The sequence below is a fragment of the Kogia breviceps genome, chromosome 19, assembly GCF_026419965.1.
Source record: "Kogia breviceps isolate mKogBre1 chromosome 19, mKogBre1 haplotype 1, whole genome shotgun sequence".
In the NCBI taxonomy this organism is placed as follows: domain Eukaryota; kingdom Metazoa; phylum Chordata; class Mammalia; order Artiodactyla; family Physeteridae; genus Kogia; species Kogia breviceps.
The window spans coordinates 57,292,760-57,320,431 of record NC_081328.1 but is presented as its reverse complement, the minus strand read 5'-3'; the positions used below and the strand labels follow the sequence as shown (position 1 = coordinate 57,320,431).

Sequence of the window (27,672 nt, the reverse complement as noted above, 5' to 3'; positions counted from 1 at the left end):
AGGACAGGTGGGCGCCTCAGAAAACGAGCCTCCCCGGGGACTGCTGGCTGAGAAAGGGAAAGGTCAAGAAATGAGAAGACAGCGTGCGTGGAACCTTAAAGCAACGCCCCCCCCCCCCCGCAGCCGCCCCCCCTCCCCAGTGCCCTCAAGGCTGCAAAGCTGCCCGCAAGCTGGGCTAGGGGGTGGGCTGGGACCTCCCAGCTGCCGAGCTCGCCCTGGGACCAAAGCTGAGGAAGGACGACTTACTGAGTTCCCACTACCAGAGGGGAACGACTTCCTCCCATTTTACAGACAGGAAGCTGAAGCCTAACGGGAGAGAAACAGCTTTGACAGTGCCTGGCATGCGTAGGCGCCCAAACAACACCAGCTGAATGACGCTCTTAAAGGGGCATGGGAGGCCGAGGCCAAGCGTTATTTTTCTAGCAGACCTGCTCAACAGAAACATAACGAAAAACATAATGTGAGCCACACAGAAAATTTAGATTTTTCTAGCAGCCACACTTCAAAAATAAAAAGAAACTGGTACAATGTTAATGTACTTTAATCCAGTATATCTAAAATACTATCATTTCCATACATAATCAACGTTAACCTACCAATGATACTCCACATTCTTGTCTACGTGAAGTCTTTGGAATCTGATGCGTATTTTTCACAGACAGCACACACATCTCCATGCAGACCAGCCACACCTCGAGTGCCCCCAGCCTCGTGGGTCTGCAGCTCCCGGAGGGGCTGGCACAGCCCTAGAGTCTGGATTATTCAGACCCTAAGACAATAGGGCAAAAAGAATATTTTTCATGGCCCTTCTCATCTCAGGACTTCAAGGGTAAAATCTGTAGGAAGTCGAAAATTTTTAAAAGCCTACAGGACTTGGAAGCAACCAAACTGTCCTTCAACAGGTGAACGGATAATCTGTGGCCCACCCAGACAATGGATTGTTATTCAGGGATAAAAAGAAATGAGCTATCAAGCCATGAAAAGACAAGGAGGAACCTTAAAGGCATGTCACTGAGTGAAAGAAGGCAAACTGAAAAGGCTCCCGGCTATGATTCCAACTCTATGACTTTCCAGGAAAGGCAACATGATAGAAACAATAACAAGATCAGAAGCTTCCAGGGGTTAAGGGGTGGAGAGGAGCACAGAGGAGTTTCAGGGCAGTGAAAACACTCAGTGATGGATACATGTTACTGTACATCTGTCACAACCCACAGAACGATACAACACACAGTATGAACCCCTAATGCAAACTCTGAACTTTAGTTCATAACAATGTATCAATATTGGTTCAATTATAACAGATGCACCATACTATGCAAAATGTTAAGAATGGAGAAAACTCTGTGAGGGGGATGGTAATATGGAAACTACTTCCCACTCAATTTTTCTATAAAACTGAAAACGCTGTTCCTAAAATAGACTATTAATTTTTTTTTAAGTGTACAGTATGGGCACTTCCCTGGTGGCGCAGTGGTTAAGGATCCGCCTGCCGATGCAGGGGACGCAGGTTCGAGCCCTGGTCCGGGAAGATCCCACATGCCACGGAGCAACTAAGCCCGTGCGCCACAACTACTGAGCCTGCGCTCTAGAGCCCGCGAGCCACAACTACTGGGCCCACGAGCCACAACAACTGAAGCCCGCGCGCCTAGAGCCCGTGCTCTGCAACAAGAAAAGCCACCGCAATGAGAAGCCCGCGCACTGCAACGAAGAGCAGCCCCCGCTCGCCGCAACTAGAGAAAGCCCGCGCGCAGTAACGAAGACCCAACGCAGCCAAAAATAAATAAAAATTTTTTTAAAAAATAGCGTACTGTATGAAATACCTACTATAGTTGTTGGTGCTTTCACCAGAAATCATGGGGGAGAAATCATCATTCCGCTCTGAACTGAAGAAAAGACAATCATTCTGTACAAAAATTTCCCATGCTGATTCACGGTCACTCATTCTACCCACAGAGACCCTCTGCACGAGGGGACACACAGCATCTCCCACACCGATCCCAGGCGGCCGGATCCCGGTTAAATCCTGCCTCTGAGGCCTGTCGCCAGCCAAGGGCCCTGGACAGCTCTTCTCTCCGTCCTCACTTCGGTCATCTCTAAAATGGGAATGTTAAGAAACCTTCTGGGGTTGTTCAATTTAAAGCATTTCTCAGAGGACTGGACATATAGTAAGTTGTATAAAAATACTGTCACACACACTGGAGTATCTGAGAACAGCAGCTGATGGACACAAAAGGGCCCTAGAGACACAGCAGGCGCCTCGCTGGTGAGGGACGCCACGGACCAGTCAAGGCTTCCCTTCCGTCGGTCTCCATCACGTGCCGGGCTCCTTCAAGGTCTCCCTCGCAGGCTGCCCTAAGTGTATCTCGGTAACGGCTACTTCCCTTGCACAGCTTTAAGCAAGAAGGAGAAGCACTGTGGCTGCCAGGCTGGCAAAAACACTGAAGAGTTCGCCAACATCTCCAGGGTCGCACCCTCCTGAACCAGGGTACAGAAGGCCTGCTGATGCACCTATTTTTTTTCACTGTTGTTCTCCTTGCGATTTTTTTTTTTTTGGTGGTAAAACATATAACAAACTTTACCATTTCTACGTGTTCAGTCCAGTGGCCTTAAGGGCACTGACCATGTCGTGCGACCGTCACCACCACCCGCTTCCAGAACTTTGTCACCTTCCCAACGGAAACTCTGCTATCAACCTCACACTCACCCCTCGTAACCCCCAGCCCCTGGCCGTCACCGTTCCACTTTGTGTCTATGACTCTGACGCCTCCAAGGGCCTCCAGTAAGTGGGTTTCATACAGTACTCGTGTCCTTTTGTGACCGGCTTTTCACTCAGCGTGCCGTCTCCGGCGGCTGTCCACGTTATGGCACGCGTCGGAATTCGCTTCCCTTGTCTCTCTTCTGGCCACGACGTGCTGCACGCGGGGTCTGAGTTCCCTGACCGGGGATCAAACACGTGACCCCTGCAGTGGAGGCGTGGAGTCTGAACCACTGGACCGCCAGGGAAGTCCCAGAATTTGCTCCCTTTTTAAGGCCAAATAACACTCCGCCCCAAGGACGGACCCCACCGTGCTTCTCCTCCATCCGCCGACGGGCGCTCGGGCTGCTTCCGCCTCTTGCCTGTTGTGACTCATGCTGCTTTGAACACGAGTGTGCAAACGTCTCTTCGCGGCTCTGGCTCTCGTCTTTCGGGTATGATACCCAGAAATGGAATTGCTGGGTCATACGCCTTACTTTTGAGAGAGGAATCGTCCCTGGGCGTGGAAATGACACACACCGAATGACAACATCAAGTCAAGGAGGCACTCTCTTCTGATGACGGAACATACATTCTCGGCGGCTTGATCAAAGCGTGGCGCCACAACCCCGCCTCAAAGGTAAAGTGTGACTTTCCTCCGCCTCTTGGCTCCTGATGTTTATAACTCAAAGCAGCACCGAGCTGTACACTCTACTTCAGCTGACACACTGACAAGGAAGCTGGGTTTCTTCATTGAAACAGGCTAATGAATTCTGTACTCAAAAATTGAAACTCCAGCTCTGCTGGTAAACACAAGATCTTTTCTTGATCTTGACTGAATTAAAAAACATGTGAAAACGATCCTTTCTGCACATCTACCCCGCTACTGCTTTGTGAGATTAATCTCACCAGTCTAATTTAACAGGCTTCGAAATCATTTAAAATGATAGGTTTTGAGAAAAGTCATAGCTCTTGTTCTCCACAGGCCCACCTTCTCAGGCAGTTGTCTCATTAGCACTTCAAAACCCAGCAGGCTTTGGCTGAATAGACATTTGCAGGAGAAAACTTCCAAGGAAGCCCTGAGAAGGCTGACAGCACGCAGAGGGGAAAGCAGAGTTGCTGTGAGGAGACAGCTGACAGTCTCCTCTGACCTATGACCGACCCCCCCCGACCCCGCGCCCCCACGAAGGCCGAGGCCAGGATGGGCCCTCAGACCCACCTCCTACCTGTCAGGCCTGAGGTTCTCAGCCAAGCCTGTCCAGCAGAATTACCTAAGCGCTTTGAGAACTTCCAAGGCCTGGCACCAACCCAGACCCAGTGGAAGAAAAACACCGGAAGTGGGGCTGGTCACAGTTTTAAGTTCTCCAGAGTGGTCTGAGTGTACAGCCTGGATTTGAAAAGCAGAGCATGGGAGGAGATTCAGACTTCATCTCGATGGCGTTACATAGCCTACAGACTGCTTTTCTGTACATTATCTCAGCGGATTCTCAACAATCCCACGCGGCTAGACGGACTCGTGCCATTATTGCTATTTTACGGACGGGGAAACAGACGCTGAGAGGCCGGATGATGTGCTCAGGGTCCCACAGGGGGCGCTCGGGGCCGCCGAGGCCCAGCCCCGCGCTCTCCTTCTCCCCACGACATCGCGTGCTGCTTCACAGCTTGCGAAAACCTCCCAAAGGAACCAAATCCCCCTCTAAAACACCCAGACAACCTCTCATAGTTTCCTGAGCCTCACGCCTCACTAGCAGTACTCATGGGATGTTCCTAATTTTTCACAGAAATGGCATCCATCTCCGTTTGTATTTTACATTTTAAACTGCCTTCTCATTTGCTCATTTTCTTGATTTCCTTTGGGCCCAGCCAAAGCCCTCCTGACCATTTCTTTATACCCTGGATTTAATCATTACACACCTTTGCTGGGCATTCAAAATGCCACTGCCTTCTGCAAATCTTTGGAGGAAGAATCAGCCTCTGCCACGCACACCCACCCTCTCAGCTCTACAACTTGTAAATTATTCTTATCATTTTTTTTTTTTGCGGTACGCGGGCCTCTCGCTGCCGTGGCCTCTCCCGTTGCGGAGCACAGGCTCCGGACGCGCAGGCTCAGCGGCCACGGCTCACGGGCCCAGCCGCTCCGCGGCACGTGGGATCCTCCCCAACCGGGGCACGAACCCGCGTCCCCTGCATCGGCAGGCGGACTTCCAATCGCTGCGCCACCAGGGAAGCCCTACAACTTGTAAATTATTATTATTATTATCGTGTTTTTTTTTTTGTGGTACGCGGGCCTCTCACAGTTGCGGCCTCTCCCGTTGCGGAGCACAGGCTCCAGACGCGCAGGCGCAGCGGCCACGGCTCACGGGCCCAGTCGCTCCGCGGCATGTGGGATCCTCCCGGACCGGGGCACGAACCCACGTCCCCTGCATCGGCAGGCGGACTCTCGACCGCTGCGCCACCAGGGAAGCCCAACAACTTGTAAATTATTGATGCGCCGTGTGTTTGGGAGAGCACATCCTCCTCTTCGAAGACTAGCCGACACCCTAAACTAAACCTTCACCTCCCAACCCGACACCCCCACCGCAATCCTTCAGAGCCCCCATCTCGACGTTCCAAAGCTCTGTGGGCCATCTTACAGCTAGCTCAGGGCTTATTAAAAGAAAAGGGGGAAAGTGACACTTAAAAACGCCATCAACAGTGAATTCCAAAATCTATCTGCCCCAGCGGCCAGGACTCATTAGATCTGAAGCTATTCGGCTTCTCAGAGAGAGACTGGAGCCCAAATCCTGCAATCCACACACAGAGGAAATGATCCTGGTAACACCAAGATTCCCCTTTAAGCTGTTACTTGAAACAGTCCTGGGGTTCTGACAGGCTTAATCCTTAAATAAATTAACTGTGAAAGGATTTTTAAAGATTAGACGTGAGAAAAGTAAAATCGATAGCTAGCGAGTGGGAAGCAGCCGCAGAGCACAGGGAGATCAGCTCGGAGCTCTGTGACCACCTAGAGGGCTGGGATATGGAGGCGGAGGCGGGGTGGGAAGAGATACGGGGATATAGGTATATGTAGAGCTGATTCACTTTGCTATAAAGCAGAAACTAACACACCACTGTAAAGCAATTAGACTCCAATAAAGAGGTTTAAAAAAAATTAGACGTTAGAAGGATTTAACGAAGATTTCCGAAAGCGCCACTCAAAATTCTCAGTCAAAGAAGGAAACGCTGCTTCTGACGGGGAGCTTCTCTGCGGCTCTGCCGCTAACTGGTCGCGGGTCTTCGGATGAGTAACGCGCAGCCTCTCTGAGCCGCGGTCCCCTCCACTCTAAGGCAAGGCCGCTGAGCCTCGCGCCCCTGGCCCCGAGCCGTCGGACTCACAGGCTCCTTTGCCCAGGCCTTCCGATGCAAGAGCCGTAACAGGGCCGGTCCCCCGGAGCCCAGAGGGACACCGCGCGCTTGTCCAGCTGTCGAGTTACGCGGGAGAGAGAGCCCCTCCGGCCCTGAGTCCGCCCTGGCGCTCGCGGCTTCCCAGCGCTGCTCCCGCCCTACCTGCGCTGGGCCCGTCCACCTGCCTCTAGCAAGACGCTTCAGACACTAGCTGAAAACTCCAGCCGTCCTGAGGCACCCCCATCACGACCCGCAAGGTACCACCTGGCAGCTCTGCGACTCCTGCCCCCCTCGCTGCCCCCCCCGGGGGGGCCTTTGTCATCCTCTCGCCGAGGCACTGCAGCCGCCCGCTGCTCTTCTCTCCCTTCCCCCACCGCCCTCTCTCTCTTTCCAGCAGTGGTCAGGGCCATCTCCTCATCACCCCGCTCCTGGCCTAGAGCTCTGCAGCTGCTCCTGCCTCCGCAGCTCAGCTAGAACGAGTCCCCCGACCACAGCCGAGGGGCCGGCACTTTCTGCCTCTGCCCCCTCCCTCCCCCACCCCCGCCTCAGCCTGCACCTCTGCCCGCGGCCCAGCCCCTCCCTCCCCGGAGCGCTCTCCGCTGCCCCGCGCTGCCCCAGAGCCAGTCTACGCCTCCCAGCAGGCTCAGCGTAAAGGTCCGATCCCGGCAAAGCCGCGCCCACCACCCGAAGGAAGAAAACCCTCCTGTTGTTTCCCACGCGCACCACGGCTTCTGTGCCCCTGTGGCACCTGGCGCGACTTTAAATAATGTACTGTTTGCATACATGTTCACTGTCGTCTTGTCACCTAGACCGTCGGCCCCAGGAGGGGAAATGTCTGTTTATGCTCTTCAGTGTCTACCGGATGCCTGACACGCAGTTGCTGTTAAGTAAATATCTGGTGCGTGAACGAACCACCAATCAAACCACTAATCATCAGCCTGGGCTTCGAACCTAGCAGTTGGGGGCCCTGCCGCGTCCCCGGAGAGTTCCTGAATGCACCGCTGTTCCCACGCCGGCTCGGGCTGTGAAGTCCTTAAATATTCCAGAGTCTGGCAGCTGTGGGCTTCGTTCAGAGGCCCACACACTGACTGCAGGTGAAAAACACCTACAAAACGTAGGTGGGTGAACTCGTTAAGAACTGTGGAGTGAAATACATTCGTGCAATTATCTGGCATATTATAGGCATATATACCAGCATCCAGACCGTCACCTTATAGCATCTGTTGTGCATATGAGCTCAAACACTGTTCTCTGGCCCACCCCCATCACAGGCTTCAGAAAGTCTACCGAGGTGGGTCCCTCGCCGTTCATTAGGGAAAGTTGTGGGAAAACGCTGGAAAAGAACTCTCCACATTCTGAAAGTCTGGGGAGAAAAACCATTGTGTCTGCTGAAGCACGCTGTGGGTTCTGCCACAACGCACCTAAAAAGAGACAACCGGCCCTTCGCTAAAACGGTTCGGAAAAGCCCCCCCCATAGGAAACATAAGCCATATTTCAGTACCTGTTACACGAAAGACCTTGCACACCAACAGTTACACCGAAAACATGCATTTGAAGATCCTAATGCATTTCCCCCAATTTTTAAGACTTGAATGTCCATTAGACCATAGACATCTTTTCTTTTTTTTTTGCATCAGATTTTGTACCCATTCAAAGAGTAACTGTGGGCCCATCAGTGAGCTAAGAGGTGTCAAGCAGGTAATCTGCTCTTGTAAGTAGAGTGCATGAATAAAATATACTACTAACAATTTTAGAATCGGAATTTGTACCAACTTGTCTGTCTTTGTGCAACTTGCTTCACGGAGAGGAGCCTCTGAATAATTCATTACGTCCTCACCCAAGTCTCTTTAAAGAAAACCAAATCAGAGATACTGTAGACAATATGCTACCCCTTAAAGGAGTCCCACCCGTCGACAAATCCCCCTGCAGCAGAGGCGGAAGGAAGTCACCCAGTCTCTGAGTGTCTCTGGAGACCAGAGGGTTACAACCTTGTGAAGGACTGAGTCCAGCTTCCGGCCTGCTGGCAGGTCTGCTCCTGCAGTCACTCAGGCTGGCCTCCGTGTTCCCCGCCCTGGTGCCACCTGGTCCGTCCCTAGGGGGCATCAGAACAGCCCTGCTGCCACCACACCCAAGGGCCTTTCAAAGGTCTAAAGACAGCTTTGAGATCTTCACACCCTCTCCCTTTGCTTAAATATCCCCATTTCCGCAGCTCCAATCTTCTCTTCAATCTTCTCTTTAAATAATGTATTATGGACTAAAATGGCATTGGATAGCTTTTGCCACCCAATGCCCATGAAAACTATTGTCTGGACTTTAAAAAAAAAAAAAAAAAGGGTCCTCCTCAGACCTCGGAGCATAGGCATTAACTCATTGGTATGTGGCTCCGGGTGCAGATGCATATTTAATAGATGCTTTCTGGTGATAAAAAGTAAACCTTGAATTTTTAAAGGGCCTTTCAGTGAAAGACCCAAATGTGTTCAAAACGGAAAGCTTCCAGGCTGTAAACAGAAACTCGATGCCCGAAGGTGTCCTCAGAGCTGCAGCTGAGCCCCAGAGCCGCCGGGCCTCGGCCTCAGAGAGGCGGCGCCCTGGACCGCTCGCCCCTGCGGAGCTGGATGAACGCCTGCCTTTGCACTGAACGTTTTCTCTCAAGAAAAAGTGGTAGAGAACTGAAAATTCATTTGGCAAAACCAACGGGAAGGCTCTGTATTTCACGACGGGAACAAAAAAATAATTAGCAGCATTCACTGCCAAGGTCTGACAAACGAAATACCTCATGAATTCTTCTTGGATTCCACGCATCTCTAATCTTAAGTAGCATCTGGCGGGGGGGGGGGGGGGGGGGGGAACCCTTCCCCTAAGGACAGCCTAAAATTACTACAGAAACTAAGCTTGTCCACTGTGGTCGTTCATAAGTGCCAGTAATAATGATAATCAGCACCAGCATCCTGAGGCTTCTTGTCCCTGAACTTGAAAGAAGAGGCCTTTCATTAGCCACTTGTGAAGAGTTTCTGCCACATTCCGTGAGGAAGCAGCAATCTTGCTTCTCTGCTCAAAGACGCCCAGGTGACATGGGGGAGGGTGCATCCCTCCACGAGATTCTGGAACACGGCAGAAAAGCACGTCCTCGGTGGCTCGGTGGCGAGGGATCTGCCCGCGGCCATTTCCACAAAGGAGGCCGCGCGTGCCCTGCAGCCGAGAAAGGCTGGCTGTGCAAAACAAAAAGTGGCAACGCTGGACCCAGCTCCCTCCACCCTCCAAGAGGCAGACGGCCCTTCCTGAGCACCCGTCATGCTGGCTGCTCGGCAAAACACAACCCCTCCTGCCAACGAGCCGGCCATCCACCAAGGAGACAACCGTGTGATCCGAAGTATCATGGGACAGAATCCACACAGAGCCGTCAGTGTTCAGCAGCAACGGAGAGTCCCGGCGGGCTGGCCCCCCCTGTAGCAAGGAGAGGCCTCCCCTTGGATAAAAATCCAGCCTGGGGGCCCACGAGGGAGGAGAAGGCTGTTACCAGGGCAGCAGGTGTCACAACCAAACTACCTTCACATCCACGTACTGAACTTTTTTTGCTAGTGGCAAAGAAAAGAAAGAAAAAAAAAAGTCCTTTAAAATTTAAGATGGTCTTGCCTCTGGAGAAGGGGTCGGATGTTGAAAGGTAGAGGTGGGTCCGTTGGTATCAGAAAGGGGGCGTCCAGGGGGCAGGAAATGGTTTCTTCCAGCCCAAAGCTTGAAACCTGGGCCCTAGCACGGCTGCTGACGGAAGCCCTGAGGATCTTCCGGGTCAAGGATGCCTTGTGCAGGCTTTCTTTCTGACAACCTGGGGCTCCAGGACCCCACAATCACGCTTGCTCCAAATCGGAACAAGTTCAAAGCTGCTTTCTGAGAAGAGTCTTGGCCCTGCCCCGGCAGGCGTTCTCCGAGCCCCCCTCGGCGCACGGCCAGCCTCCTCTTCCTCGGCCCCATCCCGACGCTGGTGCATCTACTTCCAGGCCTGCCGCCTCTCACCTTCGGCACTTTCGTCACCGCAGGCCCCACCCCAGCCTGTGGACCCCCTGGCTCCCCGTCGGCCTGTCTCAACTCCATCCCAGGCCCAAAGCCCATCAACCCTGTTACGTGCAGGAAGCCGTTCCGGTCACCGTCGCACACCTCAGCTTCCGAATCACAAGGCAGCACAAGCTCTCCCGCGTGCATTCTTCAACTAGTTCTCAAGCAACCTCAGAAGGACTGTATCCTCTACTTGCTGGTCTCACCTCCAGCGCTGACTCGGTACCTGATAAATGACAGGGTTCGCCTCCAGGCTGCCTCCTGCCCAAGGCACTCAGCTTCCCACCAGGAGACCCCCGAGGGCTGCCTGAGTGTCCCCACAGCAGGGCCCTTTGCCTCCCCAGGCGAGAGATTCCAGAAGGACAAGGAGGAGGCCACCGTGCCTTTTACATCTAGCCTCAGAAGCCACACACTCTCACTGCCACCGTCCTCCACTTATTGAAAGCAAATCACCAAGTTCAGTTTGCACTTAAGGGGGTGGGTGTTAAGCTCCACCTCTTGATGGGAGGGATCTAAAAGAATTTATGAAAATATTTCAGAATCACAGTAGGGGAGCCCAGAAGACATGCAGGGGAAAAGGGGGAACCAGGAGGTGACAAATGACTTGACCAACCTGCCTTCATATCTGCGTCGTTATGTCATTCATTTTCTGGGGACAACAATTCTTTGACCTAACCACATCTGAGGACAAAGGAGCCACAATTTAAAATCACTCATCAGGGACCTCCCAGGTGGTTCAGTGGGTGAGACTCGGAGCTCCCAGAGAAGGAGGCCCGGGTTCGATATCTGGTCGGGGAACTAGATCCCGCCCGCCGCAGCTAAGACCCGGGGCAGCCAAAGTAAATAAATAGATAAATATTTTTTAAAAACAAAAATACAAACTAAAATCACTCATCAGATATTTTTATGGAATTTAGGTTTTTTCCTACAGCTCTCTATATTCAGATGTCCCACTGAAAAGACACACCCGGGATCAGAGAACCGAGAGGCACGTTTTTTTTTTTTTTTTTTTTTTTTTTTTTTTTTTTTTTTTTTTTTTTTTTTTTTTTTTTTTTTTTCCGGTATGCGGGCCTCTCACTGTTGTGGCCTCTCCCGTTGCGGAGCACAGGCTCCGGACGCGCAGGCCTAGCGGCCATGGCTCACGGGCTTAGTTGCTCCGCGGCATGTGGGATCTTCCCGGACCAGGGCACGAACCCGTGTCTCCTGCATCGGCAGGCGGATTCTCAACCACTGCGCCACCAGGGAAGCCCCGAGAGGCACGTTTTATTCGGCACCGTGGTGGGCGGCTTGTGACAGGCTCCCAGTGAGCCCCCTCCTGGTGTCCACGCCCTGTGGGGTCTCCCCTCCTCGAGGGTGGTACGGACCTAGGGACCGGCTTCTGACTAATGGAACAGGGCAACGTGTTGAGCTGTCATCTCTGTGACTGGGTCACAGAAGACCGACCGAAATCTTGCTCCCATTTCTTCCTCTTGTTGGCATTTCTCTCTCGATGCTGCACAATTTTAGGAGGCAAAGCAAGAAACCCGTGAGGCGGGGAACTAAGGCCGTGAGAAACGACCCTGCCAACAGTCGCATAAGCCTGGAATCAGACCCTCTCCTGGCCGAGGCCTGAGACGAGGAGACCCCAGCCAAGTCCTGAATCACAGACTTTGAGAGACCCTGAGTCCAGGCACCCACCCAGCTACATGGTGCTTGGATTCCTGGCCCATGAAACCATGAGACCATAAACACTCTTGCTTTAAGCCACTAAGCCTTGGGATGACTTGTTATGCAGCAAGAGATGACTGATACATTCAGCATTAATATAAATCCACGGCACTGGGCATTTAAAAAGCCTCACAGTCCAGGCTATTCGAAAATTTAAATCCTATATATATTTCAGAACTCATCACACTTTACACTTAAGGTCTATGCATTTAATAACATGGAAGATACACTTCGATAAAGGAAAGGAGGACAAAAATTCTCTTCTCATCTCTCTTCTCATGCATAAACGGGGGTTTTCACCGAATGGGCTTGCGTAAAGGGAAACTCACTCTCCTCCTCCCACAGGAAAGACAGCCTCCACGGCGGCCCCCGCCTTCTGGTGTCCACGTGTTCCTGGACTGTCTTCTCCGCGAGTATGGACTGGACCCAGAGACTCACTTCAAACGTAAAGAATGCAGCAAAAGTGATGGGATCGCTGTGGTCACTTCTGAGGTCAGGTTATAAACGGACTTTGGGTTTTGGCTTGCTGGCCCTCTCCTGCTCACTCTGACAGAAGCTGTGAGCTGTGTTCTGGAAGCCGGGAGGTCCGTGTGCCACGGAACTGGGCGGAGGTGGGGGGGTGGGGCTCAGACAACAGCTTGCAGGGGACAGAACCCCAGTAACGGCCAGCCTCGCCGTGACCGCAGCCTGCGTCCAATACTCAGCTCGGCTGGGTCCGGACCCCGACCCAAAGAAACTGTGAGACAATAAACATTCAGTGTTTTAAGCCACTTATGTTTGGGGGGTAATGTGTTATACGCCGACATGTAATTAATATAACTGCCCACATAACTCATAATTTACATGTATCAAAACAGAAGGTGCCGCTTAACAAGAGCTGTGCTTGGTGACAAAAGATATTTTCATAAAACACACACACACACACACACACACACACACACACACACACACACGAAAAGAAAAAGCAGTCTGCTCTTTGTGAGAAGGGCTGATGGCCTGTCTCTCTTTGCCTGCACCGTGGAGGCGGCTGAGGTCGGCCGGAGGCGCCCCCCCGCCCCCACCCCCCGCACAAGGCTCCCATGAGGGCTGAGGCGCCCCCGCCCCCCCTGCACAAATCTCTCCCATCTTCTGTTCCAAGAGCCTCCCTGAGGCCGCGAGGGAACTTTCAACTGTCAGGAGGATCGATGGTTTGTGCAGAAACTCAGCACGTGTTCCCCAAGGACCCACGACCAGGGACATCAGGCTCCAAGAGAGAATCGTGATTCAGGTCCAGATGATGGTCTCACACCATCAGTTTTAGTCCCACGGTCTCCGTCCCCCCTCTTGGCTACTACTACACCCAAGAAGAAAGAAAGAAAGAAAGAAACCCAGCACAGGTCAGAAATGCATGTCTGTTTATACACGAGACACTGAAAAATACACAGACTACGAGAGGCCAGGATAGTCTTTGAAGCTGTTCAAGTGGAGACGCAAGTACACAGAGATCTGAAGAGTCTCTCTAAAGAGAAATATGTAGGGAATTTCAGAGGAATTTAATCGGGGGAGGGGGTGCGGTGCGTGGCGAGAGCTGGCTTTTGCTGCCAAACCTCTTTCTTTCTGGATTTCATAAGCCTCTTTCACTTTTTGTTTGTGCTCAGAATGGATTCTCTCTGTACCATCACCATAAAGGAGCAGACCCCGTTCACGCCATTGCCAATAAAGGGAGGTGGGAGAAACGGCAACACAGCAGACAATTCAGGATTCCTTTCTTGTAATTCAGAAATGAAACTTCAGAATGGAAAATCAGCCTTCCTCTCACTGGCAAGTGGTCTGCATTCCTACCACATACTTGAAATAATTGGGGTCAGAAGCACCACCAGAGGAGCCCATACAAATGCTACATACCAATTTGTATGAAATCTGTTGTTTCTGCTCCCTTTCTGGCGCTGATTAAAAGTGGAGGAACAGGGACTTTCCTGCTGGTCCAGTAGGTTAAGACTTCGCCTTCCGATGCAGGGGGTGAGGGTTTTGGTCCCTGGTCGGGGAGCTAAGATCCCACATGCCTCGTGGCCGAAAAAAACCAAATCATAAAACAGAAGCAGTGTTGTAACAAATTCAATAAAGACTTTAAAAATGGTCCACGTCAAAAAAAAATATCTTAAAAAAAAAAAGTGGATGAACACAGTCAAATAACACTGTTGCTTGTGGCCTCCTGTGGTCTCCAGAGGGATCACTCTCTCCCGTCCAAGAACGCAGTCTCTTGGGAGGGGTCTGGACCTCGAGTGAGCCTTATTCCAAAGCAGAAGGGAAGGGTCTGCAGCACCGCCTGAGACCCTGGCTGGTCCCCACCCACCCGTCAGCATAGGCCACAGAAGCAGATGAGCATCCCTTCCTCCAGCCGGAGGAACGGGCGCAGATCCCAGCTCTACCTGGGCTCAACTTGCTGACTTAGGGCACTTGATCCAGCTCTGTAAGCCTCGGTCTCCACCTCTGTAAAACGGGGCGATAATGGCACCTGCACGAACTTCCTAACACTGTTGTAACCAACTACCCCAAGCCTGGTAGCTTTCAACAGCAGAAATGGGCTCCCTTACAGTTCTAAAGACCAGAAGTCCAAAGGCGGCATCACCGGGCCAAAACCGAGGTGCCGGCAGGGCTGCGCCCCCCGGAGGCTCCGGAGAGGACCCACTCCCGCCTCTGCTTGCTCGGGCCACGGCGACAGCTAGAGTTGGTTTGGCTTCTCTAATTAGGAAAACAAAAGCCTTTGCACGTTCCGATGTTTCAAGTCCGACCTGGGGTTTGTGCGGAGGCCTAAGAGAAAAAGAGCAAAGCCACACGTTTCACAAACTTCCAAGTGGCCACGATATGTCATCCACGTCTCTGAATGTTACCAGTCGTGATCATCTCACAGATGTTTACAGAATCTTAAGTGCTCTGACGCATGGGGATAAAGTCCCCTAAGATGGTTTTTCTGCTTGCAAAAAAAATCACCTGCCAAGGCAAATATGCAAATCAAACCCGTGGTAGCAACGGTTCATTATTTCCGACAACGATGTGGAAAATCACCATATTTTTTTAGGCGCCTGGAAGATATATATCCACGTGTTCCGTCACTGTTTGAAACGATCAAAATGACTCAACTCTCAAGTGACTTTCTGTGAAGGAACAGTGAACGGACAAAGAGCTCAGCCCAGGCGGACAGAATTCACCGCAGCACCTACAATGGGAACGTGCGGCCTGTAAACGAGTCTAAGCAGTAAGGATGGGGGCAGCCGGCACTCAACGATTCCGTCACAGTTTTACTCGGCGTACACTGATCGCTCGGTGATTGTAAGTCCGGTGCTGTCCAAGATGTTCAGAGACGGACGTGACTCCGGGGCCCACGCCCTCCTGGGAGGGGGCGCGACAGACTCTGTACAGTGAAAAGAGGCAGGAGCCGGGAGTGGGGGGCGTCCCTCACAGCAGGTACGCGAGGCACAGCTGGCACCACCGGATGACACAAAAGAGGAGCGGTTTGTGTAGGTTTTGAAAGGGAAATAACGGCCTGACAGGTAGATGAGGTGGCAGGAGGGCGTGGCTCATGGCTTAGCATGAGCCAAAGTACAGATGCGACACACCCTTGCTTATTCTGAGCTGCAGAAGTAGAGAAATAGCCACATGAGAAAAATGAAGGTAGAGAGGTAGGCGGGGGCGAGATCACAGAGGACCTTGAATGCCACGGTCAACAGTGCAAGTTGAGACTCCTGAAGACACAGGGCAGGAAATTAGGGGCTTACCTTAGTCAGTAGAGAAGGGACAGATACGGGAGATGTTATAGGGGCCAAAGGCACAGCACCTGACAGAAATGAGGGGAAACGGAAGTAAACTATTGTAAGGGACCTATTCCATATGTGATGTGACATTATATTATTGGACGGCAGACTGTGATTATATCAGAAACCCCAGAGCAATCACTAACAAACAAACCCAAACGAGGTGCAGCTAAAGTTGTGGGTTGAACTGTGTCCCCCAGGACGATGTCTCCAACCCCAAGTACCTGTGAATGTGACCTTGAAGATGGAATCAAGTTAAGATGAGGTCCTACTGAGTTAGCATGAGCCCTGAGTCCAAGGACGGGTGTCTCTCCACAGAGAGGGAGATTTGGAGACGGGCCCACAGAGGAAGGATGGCCGTGTGAAGACAGGCAGGAACGGGAGCAACGCAGCTATGAGCCAAGAACACCAAGGACCACCAGCAACTAACAGAAGCTGGAAGAGGCGAGGAAGGGCCCTAAAGTCTTCAGAGGGAGCAGGGCCCTGCCAGCACCTGAGCCTGGGGCTTTTAGGTCTCAGAACTATGAGAGAATGAATTTGCTTTAAGACACCCAGTTTGTGGTAATTAGTTTTGGCAGCCCTAGGAAACTAATAGAGCTAATAAGCCAATGATGAAGATAAAATCGATTAAAATACTCAATTATCCCCCCCAAAAAAATACAGGAAGGAAGGAAAACAAACTGAATGCACTACCATAGAAAGATGGTAGTGATCATGAAATGTGAATACAATCCCATGTAAAGGAAGGACAATCCCATTACATGTAAACAGCGCAAAGACTCCAATTAAAAGGCAACGATTGTCACACTGGGTAAAAACGTAAGACCAAGCTGCATGTTGTCTACACGAAACCCACTTTAAAGACACTGAAGTGTTAAAAGTAAAAGGGCGGAAAACAATAAACCACGTTAACATTCATCAAAAGACAGCTAGACCGGCTATATTAACACCAAAATAGATTTCAGAGCAAAATTAACACATCTGAATAAGGTATTATTACACAAAATCCACTTCACTTTTTTTTTCAGGTAAAGGTAAATGCAGTATACTATTGTATTTTCTGATGACATTACACATTATTCATTTCATGCTTTCCACCAGCATTTGTTAACTTTTAGGATTTTTAGGACACGTTCCATACTGAATGTGGTTCCTAGAATGATCAGATTCTAAAACATTCTCCTCTTCTGTTTGTCATTAAAAAGTTGTGCTTCACTTTCTTCCTTGAACAAAAAGTCAACTGCCACTGACAGAACCCGAGATGGTTAAACCATTTTTTCTCATTAATTTTCTTTATTTTAGCTCTGGCGGTCTAACTAGAGATGCAAATCACTAGTAGCTTGTACTAAGAAACGCACGACGTGATGTAGGAGTTTAAAAAAATAACACTCTTAATATAAGGAAATAAATTTTTTTTTTCTTAAACTTAAAGACATATAGTGTGAAGATAAACTCCCTAACTCTTGGAGCAATGACAAGTAGAAATAACATCTTTGAAAGCTCAAAGAGGGAAATCTTCTAATGTTTGCTTAAGCCTAAACAAATGTCTGGCGATCCATAAGTATTTGTTGATCGACTCAAATCATGTAATCCTGGGCAAGTGAATTACCATTTCCTCATCTGTAAAATGGAGAAAATAGTAATCCACCCAGGGCAGTTGTGAGAATTTACTTTTTAAAAATTATATCGGAATTTATCTTTGAATAAAGACCCAAAATACTATGACAAGGCTTCATGTAACTCTGGTTGTAAGAGCATGCCCACATTTCCTAGATAATTATATGTTCTCTTTTTATGTACCGAGTCTTGTTTTTAGTTTTTTTTTTTTTTTTTTTTTTTTTTTTTTTGCGGGCCTCTCTCTGTTGTGGCCTCTCCCGTTGTGGAGCACAGGCTCCGGACGCGCAGGCTCAGCGGCCATGGCTCACGGGCCCAGCCGCTCAGCGGCATGTGGGATCTTCCCGGACCGGGGCACGAACCCGTGTCCCCTGCATCGGCAGGCGGACTCTCAACCACTGCGCCACCAGGGAAGCCCTAGTTTGTTTTTTTTAAAAGCCAGTGTGTGTATAAATATTTCTAAAATGTACTGTCCAGTACTCTGCTTTCTTAACCAGAATAAATCAATATAATTGAACATCTTCCCAACGATGAGCCTAAATCAGTGTTTATATTACTCTGGTCCACCTCACGGGGTTCCCAGGCTCTATGGGGCCTCTGTTCCTACACTAAGAGGCCTTGACCACTTCTTCTGTATAATTAATGGACCTGCTGAAATTTAGTCCTGCTCTCAATGAGTCTACTATCTCCCTGTCCTCCCATTTTCTGCTTTTGACATTGGACACAGGAAGCCAGAGGAGAGGCTTGTTTTAGGAAACGGACTTTGGGTGTGGCCATTTCTGCAGTGTCGGGTCCGGCTCCTAAGACTGCAAAGGGTATCATCTTGCCCCAGACCTACTTCTACTTTGCACTCTGTTGCTTCATATGAACCAGCAGACAAGCTGGAACTCATAGATTTCCTTCAGTCAGTTTCAAAAAAAAAAAAAGAGTAGCTGATATCATCAAAAGCTTTATCTCACGGTCACTTATATGTTTTACTGTCTTACAGTTTCTCATTATATAAATAAGAAATGGAGTAGGGCTTTGGTGAGAAGAGAAAGAAGAGAAGCATGGTATTTAAAGACTGCCAAGCAGACGAGAAACGTTGGCATTCTTCTGAAGATTCTGTTAGTAAGGAAATGCCCCCCAAATTATATTTTACGTAAACATCTTCAGCTTCATTCACTTCAAAGACATCTGCCGTCACAGAAAGGAAACAAGCAGATGACCGTTTATGAGGCCATTTGTAATAGTTCAGGTGCTAACTCAAGCACACAGTATTAAATATTTTACTGACTATACTCAAGAGTAAGAATTACGGAAGTGTGTAGCTCTGGAAATTGTATGAAGATAACAGCCTAACTCAACTTTAATTGGATTCCTGGACATGAAACAATAATTGAAACAATAATTGACTCTTTAGCTGTGATTCCAAGGTATTTTATAATGATCACTTTTTCCAAGTACAGAATTTTATTTGAAAAGGCCTCAATGGCTCATCAGATTCCACCTTTAAAATGCTACTACCCCCATCCTGAGAAAAGTACATGCACACACTAGAATAAAAAGGCCTGTCAGGTATAATGTAATTCTAATTTGGTAAAACAAAAATATGCATTAATCTGTACTCTGCCATTTAATAGCATGATGATAATTTTTTCAAGGGAAACAAAGACAACACGTGACACACAATGGCAGGTGATGGGCAGGTCTCTCCAATCTGCTCCCACTTATTTCTCCAGGCTTCATGTCCTACCACGGGCCTCTTCCGGGGAATCCTGCCCAGCTCGCAGTTTCTGAATAGCCTCCGAACTTTCTAATGCTGTGCTCTGCCCGCTGGGCACCCAAGTCTGATTGTGGCATCTTCCCCAGAAGCCTCCTTTGGGCACAAATAATCCCTCCCTGCTCTGTCCTGCACGTGCTCAGTGCTTCTCATTCGGCACGACCATGCTCCAGCTTTATTTACCAGCCTGCCCGTGGTTTACCAGGGCTTTAAACGCTGGTAAACCGCGGGCAGTTTACCAGTAAACCGTGGATGCCTGTTTCTCATCCACACCCAAGGACCACCACTAGATGCCCAGAGAAACTGGCACAAAACTCCCTCACATAATGATGCTGAGAAACGTGACCTCAGTAAGTTAATTGCAAACTGTATTACTACGGGACCCCACACGGTGGGCTATCGGCCTCACAAAGAACAGATGTGGTTGAACCACCTGTAAAAATCTTCTGTGGGGCCCCAAAATGTTTTAGCGGCTCATACAAGCTCAGGACTTTGACAGTTAATTGTTAACCGGGAAGCATACACAGATGGAAAAATCTTAACACACCCCCAAGAATCATAAGCCACGTAATTATACATGTCGACAGGGCACATGTTTTTCTGTAACCTCCCAAATAGTAAATGTGGTATAAAGAGGTGATACTGCTACTTAATTTTCAGGCTCGGTGGTCCCCTCCTTGTGCGGCTCTCGTGTGTCACAGGCACTCGGAGTCCCCTGCGTGGCCGAGGGGCCCTGAGCAGGGGCTGGAAGGCAGCTCCACTTTGCACGTGTAATTCCTGCCCTCGGGAGCACGGCTGTCACGCGCTGCCTCTGCACCGGCCTCTGTCTGGAGAGTGGAATTAGTTCTCCTCCCACATCCAAGTCCGGGAGGGTAAACTCACTTTGATTCCCGGGTAAATGCGCTTCACCTGTTGCAGAAATTAATTTAAGCCACAGAGGGAAAAGTAATAACTTATGAGGGAGCTAAGCCTCCAAAATCTTTTGGTTCCCCTTGGCTCTGCAAAGGGTCATCAGTCCCCTTTTGTTTTTTTAAGATTTTTTTTTTTGGGGATGTGGACCATTTTTAAAGTCCTTATTGAATTTGTTACAATATTGCTTCTGTTTTATGTGCTGGCTTTCTGGTTGCGAGGCACGTGGGATCTTAGCTCCCGGACCAGGGATCGCACCTGCACCCCCTGCACTGGAAGGCCAAGTCTTACCCACTGGACCCCCAGGGAGAACTCCATCAGTCCCTTTTAAGAACAGGAGAGACAGGAGCCCCGCTGGAGGGTGCTGGCAGAGGCACTTTCCACTAGACCGTCTCAGTGAACGGTAATCTTCAGCTGACTCTTGCTTATCTCTGCAAAGACAGCACACGACAGATTAAAATCTAGTTAAAAAAAAGAAAAAAACCCTCACTTTCACATCTTTGGTCATCAAACGTTCTTATCAGAGCTATTGCAAAGAACAAGTCGAACCCCTGTGAGAGCCAGTTAAGACCTTTGCCTTCCCTTGTGGCAAGGAGTCACCGGCCAGCAGCCCGAGGACATACAAACACGAGGCTCAACGAGAAACAGCCACTTCCTACCTCTGTGGAGTTTTACTAAATGCGCACACACACCCTGTCTTATCTGCTTATTCTCTGCAGGGGTGGCAGGAGGGGAGCGCAGAGGGTCAGAGGGTCTGGGGTGAGATGCACAGGGATACACACCCGTGAGCATCCAACAATGCACTGACGGCTACCCTTGACCACGCACTGGTCCCATGGCCTCGTCTTCCTTCTCCAATAGGGAGGCTAGCCTCCCTCCTTCCCAAACGGACAGAAGATGCAGGCAAGCAAGGAAGTCAGAGTGACGGGGGCGGAAATGACGTGACAGTTGATGTGACAGCTGCTGATGTGACAGGAGGTGTAACAGGCTCCACGGCCACAGCCCTCTCTGTGACTAGAAACCCTCCCTCCGCAGGAGTCCAGACGCTCTAGCCCAGCTGGCTTTCCACGCCCGCCCCGCTGCGGCCCTAGCAACGCGCTGGAGCCCCCCGGGCCTGCAGGAACCGGCCCCTCAGGGGGCCGCCGCAGCCCCTCTGGACCCACCAACCGGGCTCTTTCTGAGCCAGGCCCCCCCAGGCGGGCTGCATCTTCAGTCCATAGATTACTCATCCCTCCCCGCAGGAAGCCGAAGCAGCACACGCTGTCCTCCCGGCGGCCTCTCCCGGCTCCTCCCACCCCCTCACCACGTGGGGGCTGCTGACTTGGGCTGAATGTCACCCTTTGTCTCCGAAGCCCGGCCGGCTGTGAAGGCCGGAAGGCCTGAACAACATTGATGAATCAGAGTATTTAGTTTTGAGATATTCTCCAAAGCCGCCTCTTCATCAGCCCTGAAATTGCAGCATTCAAGCTGCCACAGACGCGTCCAGAAGTTTGCTGGCCTGGGGCAGCCAGTGGGGGAAACTTGGCCTCCCCGGAATCAGAGGTAGCAGCTCTCCTGACACCAAGAGACAGCAGCTGCGCTTCTCCAAGACACGGCCAGTGGCTGACACGTCTAAACTGAATTTAAAAAATTACTTTCCAATCCCTCAGGTTACACAAGCAACGCTGGACTCCTATTTCTAAGCGCGGCGACCTCTTCTACAGCTGCTTTACGTTCTTCACTCTCCTCTAACTGGCGCCGCCTAAGACTACGGGTTACATCCATTTGGTGCGTCTGAGGGAGCTGGTGAGTCCATGCTTTCAAATCTGAATTAAAAACCCATCCACGGGCACAACGTGGTTTTTTCCTGATGTAAAAGTCTCACGTAAACCCAGCCATTCTTACTGAGATTGAAAGCTTAAATTCAAGAACAGAACTGTCAGGCTCGAGAAGGGGAAATGTGGGAATAATTTGCAAATCAAATATGCGTTCTTTCTTGCTGCGCCATTTAACTGTTGGCCACACGACAGAAAGATACTCTCCACCTAAAACACTTACTTATGTACGCCTACACCCCGCACCCACACCCAGCCTGATGCTTTGAAGAGTGCAAAGCAGCTTTTTCAAAGAAGGCAGAGACAGTCAAGGGGAAAAAACCAAAAAAGCCAACGGTGAAAATCTGAGGATGCGACACAGAGATACTGTGACAGCAAAACACGAAACTGCCTCCAATAAAAATTATTTCACCACGTTTACCTGTGCGTCAATCAGCTGAGAGTTCAAGAGGTCAAGAGGGGGTGGACTCTTGGGGGCACTTGGATGATAAAGGACAAAGTCTAATCGCCGAGGGGGCTGCGCCTGGAACCAGGCCTCGGACTCGGGGCCCAAGAAGGAGAACACCTTGGGCAGGAACGGCTGCGCGGCGTCTCTCGGGAACGGCGCTCCTGGGGTCCCCTGGGCGCACCGCCCTGCCCGGGAACTGGCCAACTTGAATGCTTCCCGGCTAAGTGGAGAGTTCTTTTGCTGTGGTTTCCATTCCAGCCTATGAGAGGTCACACTCAAGTCCCAAATGCCACCGGTGTCCGTTCTTGGACCAGAACAGTACAGCCAACAATGGATGAGGCTGAAAAACAAACATGACAGCGACCACGAGCTGGGCTCTCCACCAGATGCTCTGGGTCTATCTGTTGCTTAACCCTCACAAGGCCAGCCCAGGGGATGTGTGATTTCTTCCATTTTGTAGAAACGGGAAACTAAAGCTCAGGAAGGTTAAGTGGCTCTCAAAGACGCAGAGCTGTAGACGACAGAGCCGGGATCCCAAAGCCACGCTCTTCTTTCACCCTGTTCACACATCTCCAGAAGGCATCAGCTCCGGGGCCTCTCTGCTCCCAAAGGAGTCTTCAGTAACATCAGGAACAGCGCCGCCGCCGTGGAGAGGCCTCCGGATGAGAAGGCAATCCCTCAATCAGCAGAAAGATGAGCGTTTGACGATGCCAGAAATGGGGAAATAGAGAATACTGCGCTTCTGTTCAGGGCAACTTTTCTACAGCAGAGATGAGATAAGAATATAAGAGTCTTATGCACAGTGAGGAGAGTTCTATCAGAACCGTGCCTCGTGACTTTTCCAGTGTGACATGAAGACCAAAAGTTGCTTCATCACAGGGAAAACCTGTCAGTACAAAACCTTCCCACGAACGTTCATTTTTAAGTGGTGCCCACATATGCAATACAAAAAACCTCAACTACAGACCCCATCAAATGCACTTAGACCTTAAGGATTTAGCTGTGATTCTCAGCACCACCTCCTACAACTCGTCTTTGGAGCAACAGAGCCACGCAAGTTTAGGGTCTGTTTCAAAATTTTGTTTCCTTTTCTCAATGATTCCTACCTGCAAGACCATGCTACCTGTGGCCTCTAATAATTTTCGTCGTAAGTTACGATAATAATTTACTCTGGTTGAGGGAGCTTTGGTGAACTACTGTTGTCAAAAAGAAAAATAAAATTGGAATATTGTAGCTTTCTGCCCCCTCTGATCTAGGGCCAGCCAGACTTTTCAACGCCTGGATGCGTGCTAAACTGCTATGCATAAAAAGTTTTAGGCGCACGGTGGAGCCTCCCCAAGAGTAAAACTCACAAGGAAGAGCTGGAGCCAGAGAATGAATTACTGAAACCCTTAAAACAGAGACGCTGATAACATAGTAGGGTGACCTGTTCTGACCAGACAGAACGCCTCGGTTCATGCGTTAGCTGTGGAGGAGGGATTCTAGAGATGGGCTCCTGGAAGGCGGGTCCCAGTTGTTCACCTCTGTCTGTCCAGCACCCAGCCCAGGGCGCGGCCCCCAAGGCTCTCACTCAGTCTCATGGGTCCAGGAGGCTGGAGGACCCACCTGGGGGCTGGACGGCCACATGCTCTCCGGGAGCAGCGAGAGCCTGCCTGTCAGCCCTTCCTGTTACCAAGGGCTCTGAAAGTGACAACCACTTAAAAGGATAAAGGGAGGCGATGAGAGAAAGGAGAGCTGAGTCCAAGGCCTGCTGTGAGCAAGCCCCGCTCAGGGCACACGCACACGCGTCTGCCCTTTTCGGCCCCACGACAAGCCTCTGAACGCACCGGACGTGTTCTCAGCAGCCCGAGGGCTCCCCTTGGTGCGGGTGACGGTGTTTGCATCTGCCACCCCACGGCCCACAAGGGTTAAGCAGGTAGCTCGAGGCCACAGAACCAGGAAGCGGAGAAGCCACCGCAACCCAGGTCTTCCGACTCCGAAGTTAACCACGTTCAACGCTGTCCTAATGGCATCCCAGATATTTTAACCTGCGTGTTACCCTCCTCTTCCCAGACTGTATAATCTAATACACACTGTAACCTCACAAAGCATTTCCTCGGGAGTCTTCTCTTCCCATCTGTGTGTCTGTCTCTCCATGACTCTTCTGTGAATGAGTCTTCCGTGACTCATGGAGGATCCGTCCACATACAACGGAATTCAGACGGACCGGATTCGCCAGAGCACACCGAGAAGGGCGCAGCCACCGGAGGAACAGCCCGCGCTTCTCAGACACCACTGTCCCGTCAGGGCGTCTCAACACCACGACGCGGCACTGCCGCCCAGGGCTGTGACGGGTGACAGCCTGAGGGGACTGCAAGAAATAGACGTCAGGATTAGGAAAGTGGGACACGTGCAATAATTTAAAAATAAGAATTTTAAAGAGAGATGTCTCTAAAAGGCAACGAGTCAAGCCCAGGTAAGAAACGGAAACCGTGAGTATATGGATACCAGAGGGCAGAAGCCAGCAGCTATCCAAGAACCGGGCAAATGAGCGAGCACGGGCAAGGGGAGGGAGAGAAAACAAATGCCGACCACCCGATGCGTGCGAGGCGTGACGCCCTTCTGGGCCCCAGCCGTCACTTCGATTTCAAATGTAGGCGTGTTAGTATAAAGGAGAGTCAGGAAACCGGAGATCTGGCCCGGGTGACATGACTGGCCTGCTGTGTGGCCCCTCGTTAAAATGAGGGGAGAGGACCAGAGGACCCTGTGGCCTCACAGCACCCTGGGATCCCTGGGCTCTGTTTGCTGTTGTTTTTGCTGAGGGAGCGAGAGGCCGGTGACGGCAACGAAGCAGCGAGGGGCCCACAGGAGCGGAGACGGGAGGGACAGGGCAAGCCGGCCGGGCAGCAGCCACAGAGGCACTTGCAGAAGCCCCTTAAGAGCCGCGCTGTCGGGCTTCCCTGGCGGCGCGGTGGTGGAGAGTCCGCCTGCCGATGCGGGGGACGCGGATTCGCGCCCCGGTCCGGGAGGATCCCACGTGCCGTGGAGCGGCCGGGCCCGTGAGCCGTGGCCGCTGCGCCTGCGCGTCCGGAGCCTGTGCTCCGCGGTGGGAGGGGCCACGGCAGTGAGAGGCCCGCGCACCGCAAGAAAAGAAAAAAGAAAAGAGCCGTGCTGTCTGCCCTGGTCAGGGGCCAGCCCTGAGCAGCGAGGAACGTCCACCAGCAGGGCGGCGGGGGCCCTGGGTCCACAGTGGGGCAGGTTGAAGCAGCCAACCTGCCTGTGCGTGTTTCACCAGCTGCCCCTCAAGACGGCAGATGTGTTTCTTTTCCCGCCATGGGCTGCTTGATGGGCACGGAGGTCCACAGATGCCTATCTATTCTCAAGCATGTTTTCAGTAGGCCTCATCCTTGGTGAGTTCTCTCCATCTGGCAACATGTGAGTGCTGCGTAAGAGGCCAGAGAGACGGGCGGTGAAGAGTGGTCGCGTGTGAAGTCGCAGATCAGGCTGCAGGTGTCCAGGTCCTGGCTGTCACATTTAGTAAACCTTGGATGAGCTCCTGAACTTTTCTAAGCCACAGCTTCTTTCTGCTGGAAAGCCAAGAGGATGATAGTGTAACCTCAGAGTCTGGGGCGATTCGAGAAATGAATTCACGGAAAACACTGAGGGTGGTACCTGGTACTCAGCGTGTATGCAGCTGACGCTAACCACTGCTACTTACGACGGTGCTGCTACAGGTCCACAATGACAGTAAAGCACTAGTTAGAGCCTGGTCTCACTAAAATTGAAGCACATTCAAATCATCATCACTTGGATCAATGAAATCGGCACAGCTATAGCCCAAGTCTGCCCCCAAGGGATCCCCGTTCATTTCGTTGTCACTCACGACAATAGAGGTATGGGCCAAACTCTAAGTCCTGACGTTTATCTGACCATGTCCCTCATGCTGGAAGTTTGTTATTCAAACACATTTGGCCCCCAAGTTCAAAGAGATCAACTTGTGACTCTGAATGCTGAGAATACAAAACTCAAGAGGAAGTCGGACGTCTAGGGAGAAAATGCAACTGTCATCAGATTTATGGGGAACCCACAGAAGACCACAGAATTTCCCTCCTGCTCCGGAGACTGAGCCACTGCACAGCCCCCATCCGAGGGGAACGCGTGAACGTGAGTCTTTGGCTCTGACACGCAATCATGGCCAGCGCCACTCACACAGTCAAGGTTGACGCGATTAAAACTAATCGTGTTCAGACTGGCTGCGGCGGGGGGCGGGGAACAGCAAAGGATCCTCACGTCGTCGTCGTCGTCCTGGTTCGCCTCAAAGGACAGAGAAACAGACCGCAAGTTGAACGCTCCAGCTCCCTCCCCGCCGCCCGGAGGAAGTGCTCAGTAAATACTTCGGTGCTACAAAGAAGGAAGGAAAGGCCTGACCCCACGTCAAGCCCCCGGAGCCTGACGACCTTCAGACCATTTGCTCCGATGTCCGAGCAGCAGCCGCCGCCGGGGACAGATTCCTCTGCAGCGGCAGAAGTAAGCCCGGGCCGTCGGACGCAGCCCTCCACAGCCGACAGCGGCCTCTCTTTCAGGACGGGCCTTAGAAGAGGAGACGGTTCTCCCAGGCCAGCGTAGGAGGGCAGCGTTAAGAGTCTTCTCTGGATCTTTCCCCGGCTGCTTCTGACCCACCCACTAGGTGTCCCATTGGAGAAACCTGATGGGTGAGACTGGTCTGCAGTGCAAGAGGAAGAAGCAGAGGGCTGACCCTCAAAACAGCCCTCCTCCGCGTAGCCAGATTAACAACTCAGCGTAAACCCGGTGGTTGGCGTGCAAACTCCCAGCCTTGGACGCTTACGTGCTTCAAGACCCACGGCCTAATAGCAGGAAGCGCGCCAGTGGCCATCGGGACAGGTAAACTCTGAGCCCCGGAAAAGGAGGGACGCGCGCGCCACCTTGCAGAGGGTAGAGAGGCACGGCTTAACTGAGGCAAAGGCAAACAAAGGAGCGGAAGGAGTGCTTGCTCTCTCAGGCAAAGCAAAGGCAGCTGCGCTGCTTATGAGAAGGTGCTGGGGGAGAAAAACAGCTCATTTCCTGACACGAAAAACAGAGCTCTATCACTCTTCTGCACCTTTTTGGACGTCCCTCTAAGTACCAGCTGGTAAGGGGAGAGGAAGTGTAGGAAAGGGAAGGTTGTATCTAAGAGGCAGTCACAAAAAGCTCTAATGTTTGACGTCTCTTTTGCCTTCAGATTCATTTTCAAAGGGCTAGTGTTGCTGACTGCCTAAGGTTCAAGTATTTTCCAGCCGTGGATTTCCCGGCACTGCAGGCAGGAAAGCAGACGTGTCCGTCTTGCACTAAGAAAGCGCCGTCCCACTCGCCCCCCCCCCCGACCCCCCCTCCGCAGGCTGTGTGCGCCAGCCAGACCCACCCATGCAGCAGGTCAGATGCCGGGGGTGAACGGAGCCCCGTGCAGCCTCAGAGGAGAGCGTCCT

At 51.4% G+C, this 27,672-nt stretch overlaps 1 protein-coding gene across 11 annotated transcripts in view; it reads right to left on the bottom strand.

Annotated features, from left to right (window-relative positions):
- The window catches only part of PRKCA (protein kinase C alpha), a 355,119-nt gene that overhangs the window by 153,790 nt on the left and 173,657 nt on the right, over window positions 1-27,672 (bottom strand). The window contains exon 4 of one of the 11 annotated variants that reach the window (XM_067021355.1): window positions 24,290-24,560. The exons of the other annotated variants lie outside the window; for them this stretch is intronic. Within the exon in view, the coding sequence (XP_066877456.1) occupies window positions 24,290-24,379 (90 nt within the window). The 5' untranslated portion in view covers window positions 24,380-24,560. The remainder of the gene's footprint in view (window positions 1-24,289; window positions 24,561-27,672) is intronic. 11 annotated transcript variants of the gene reach the window in all.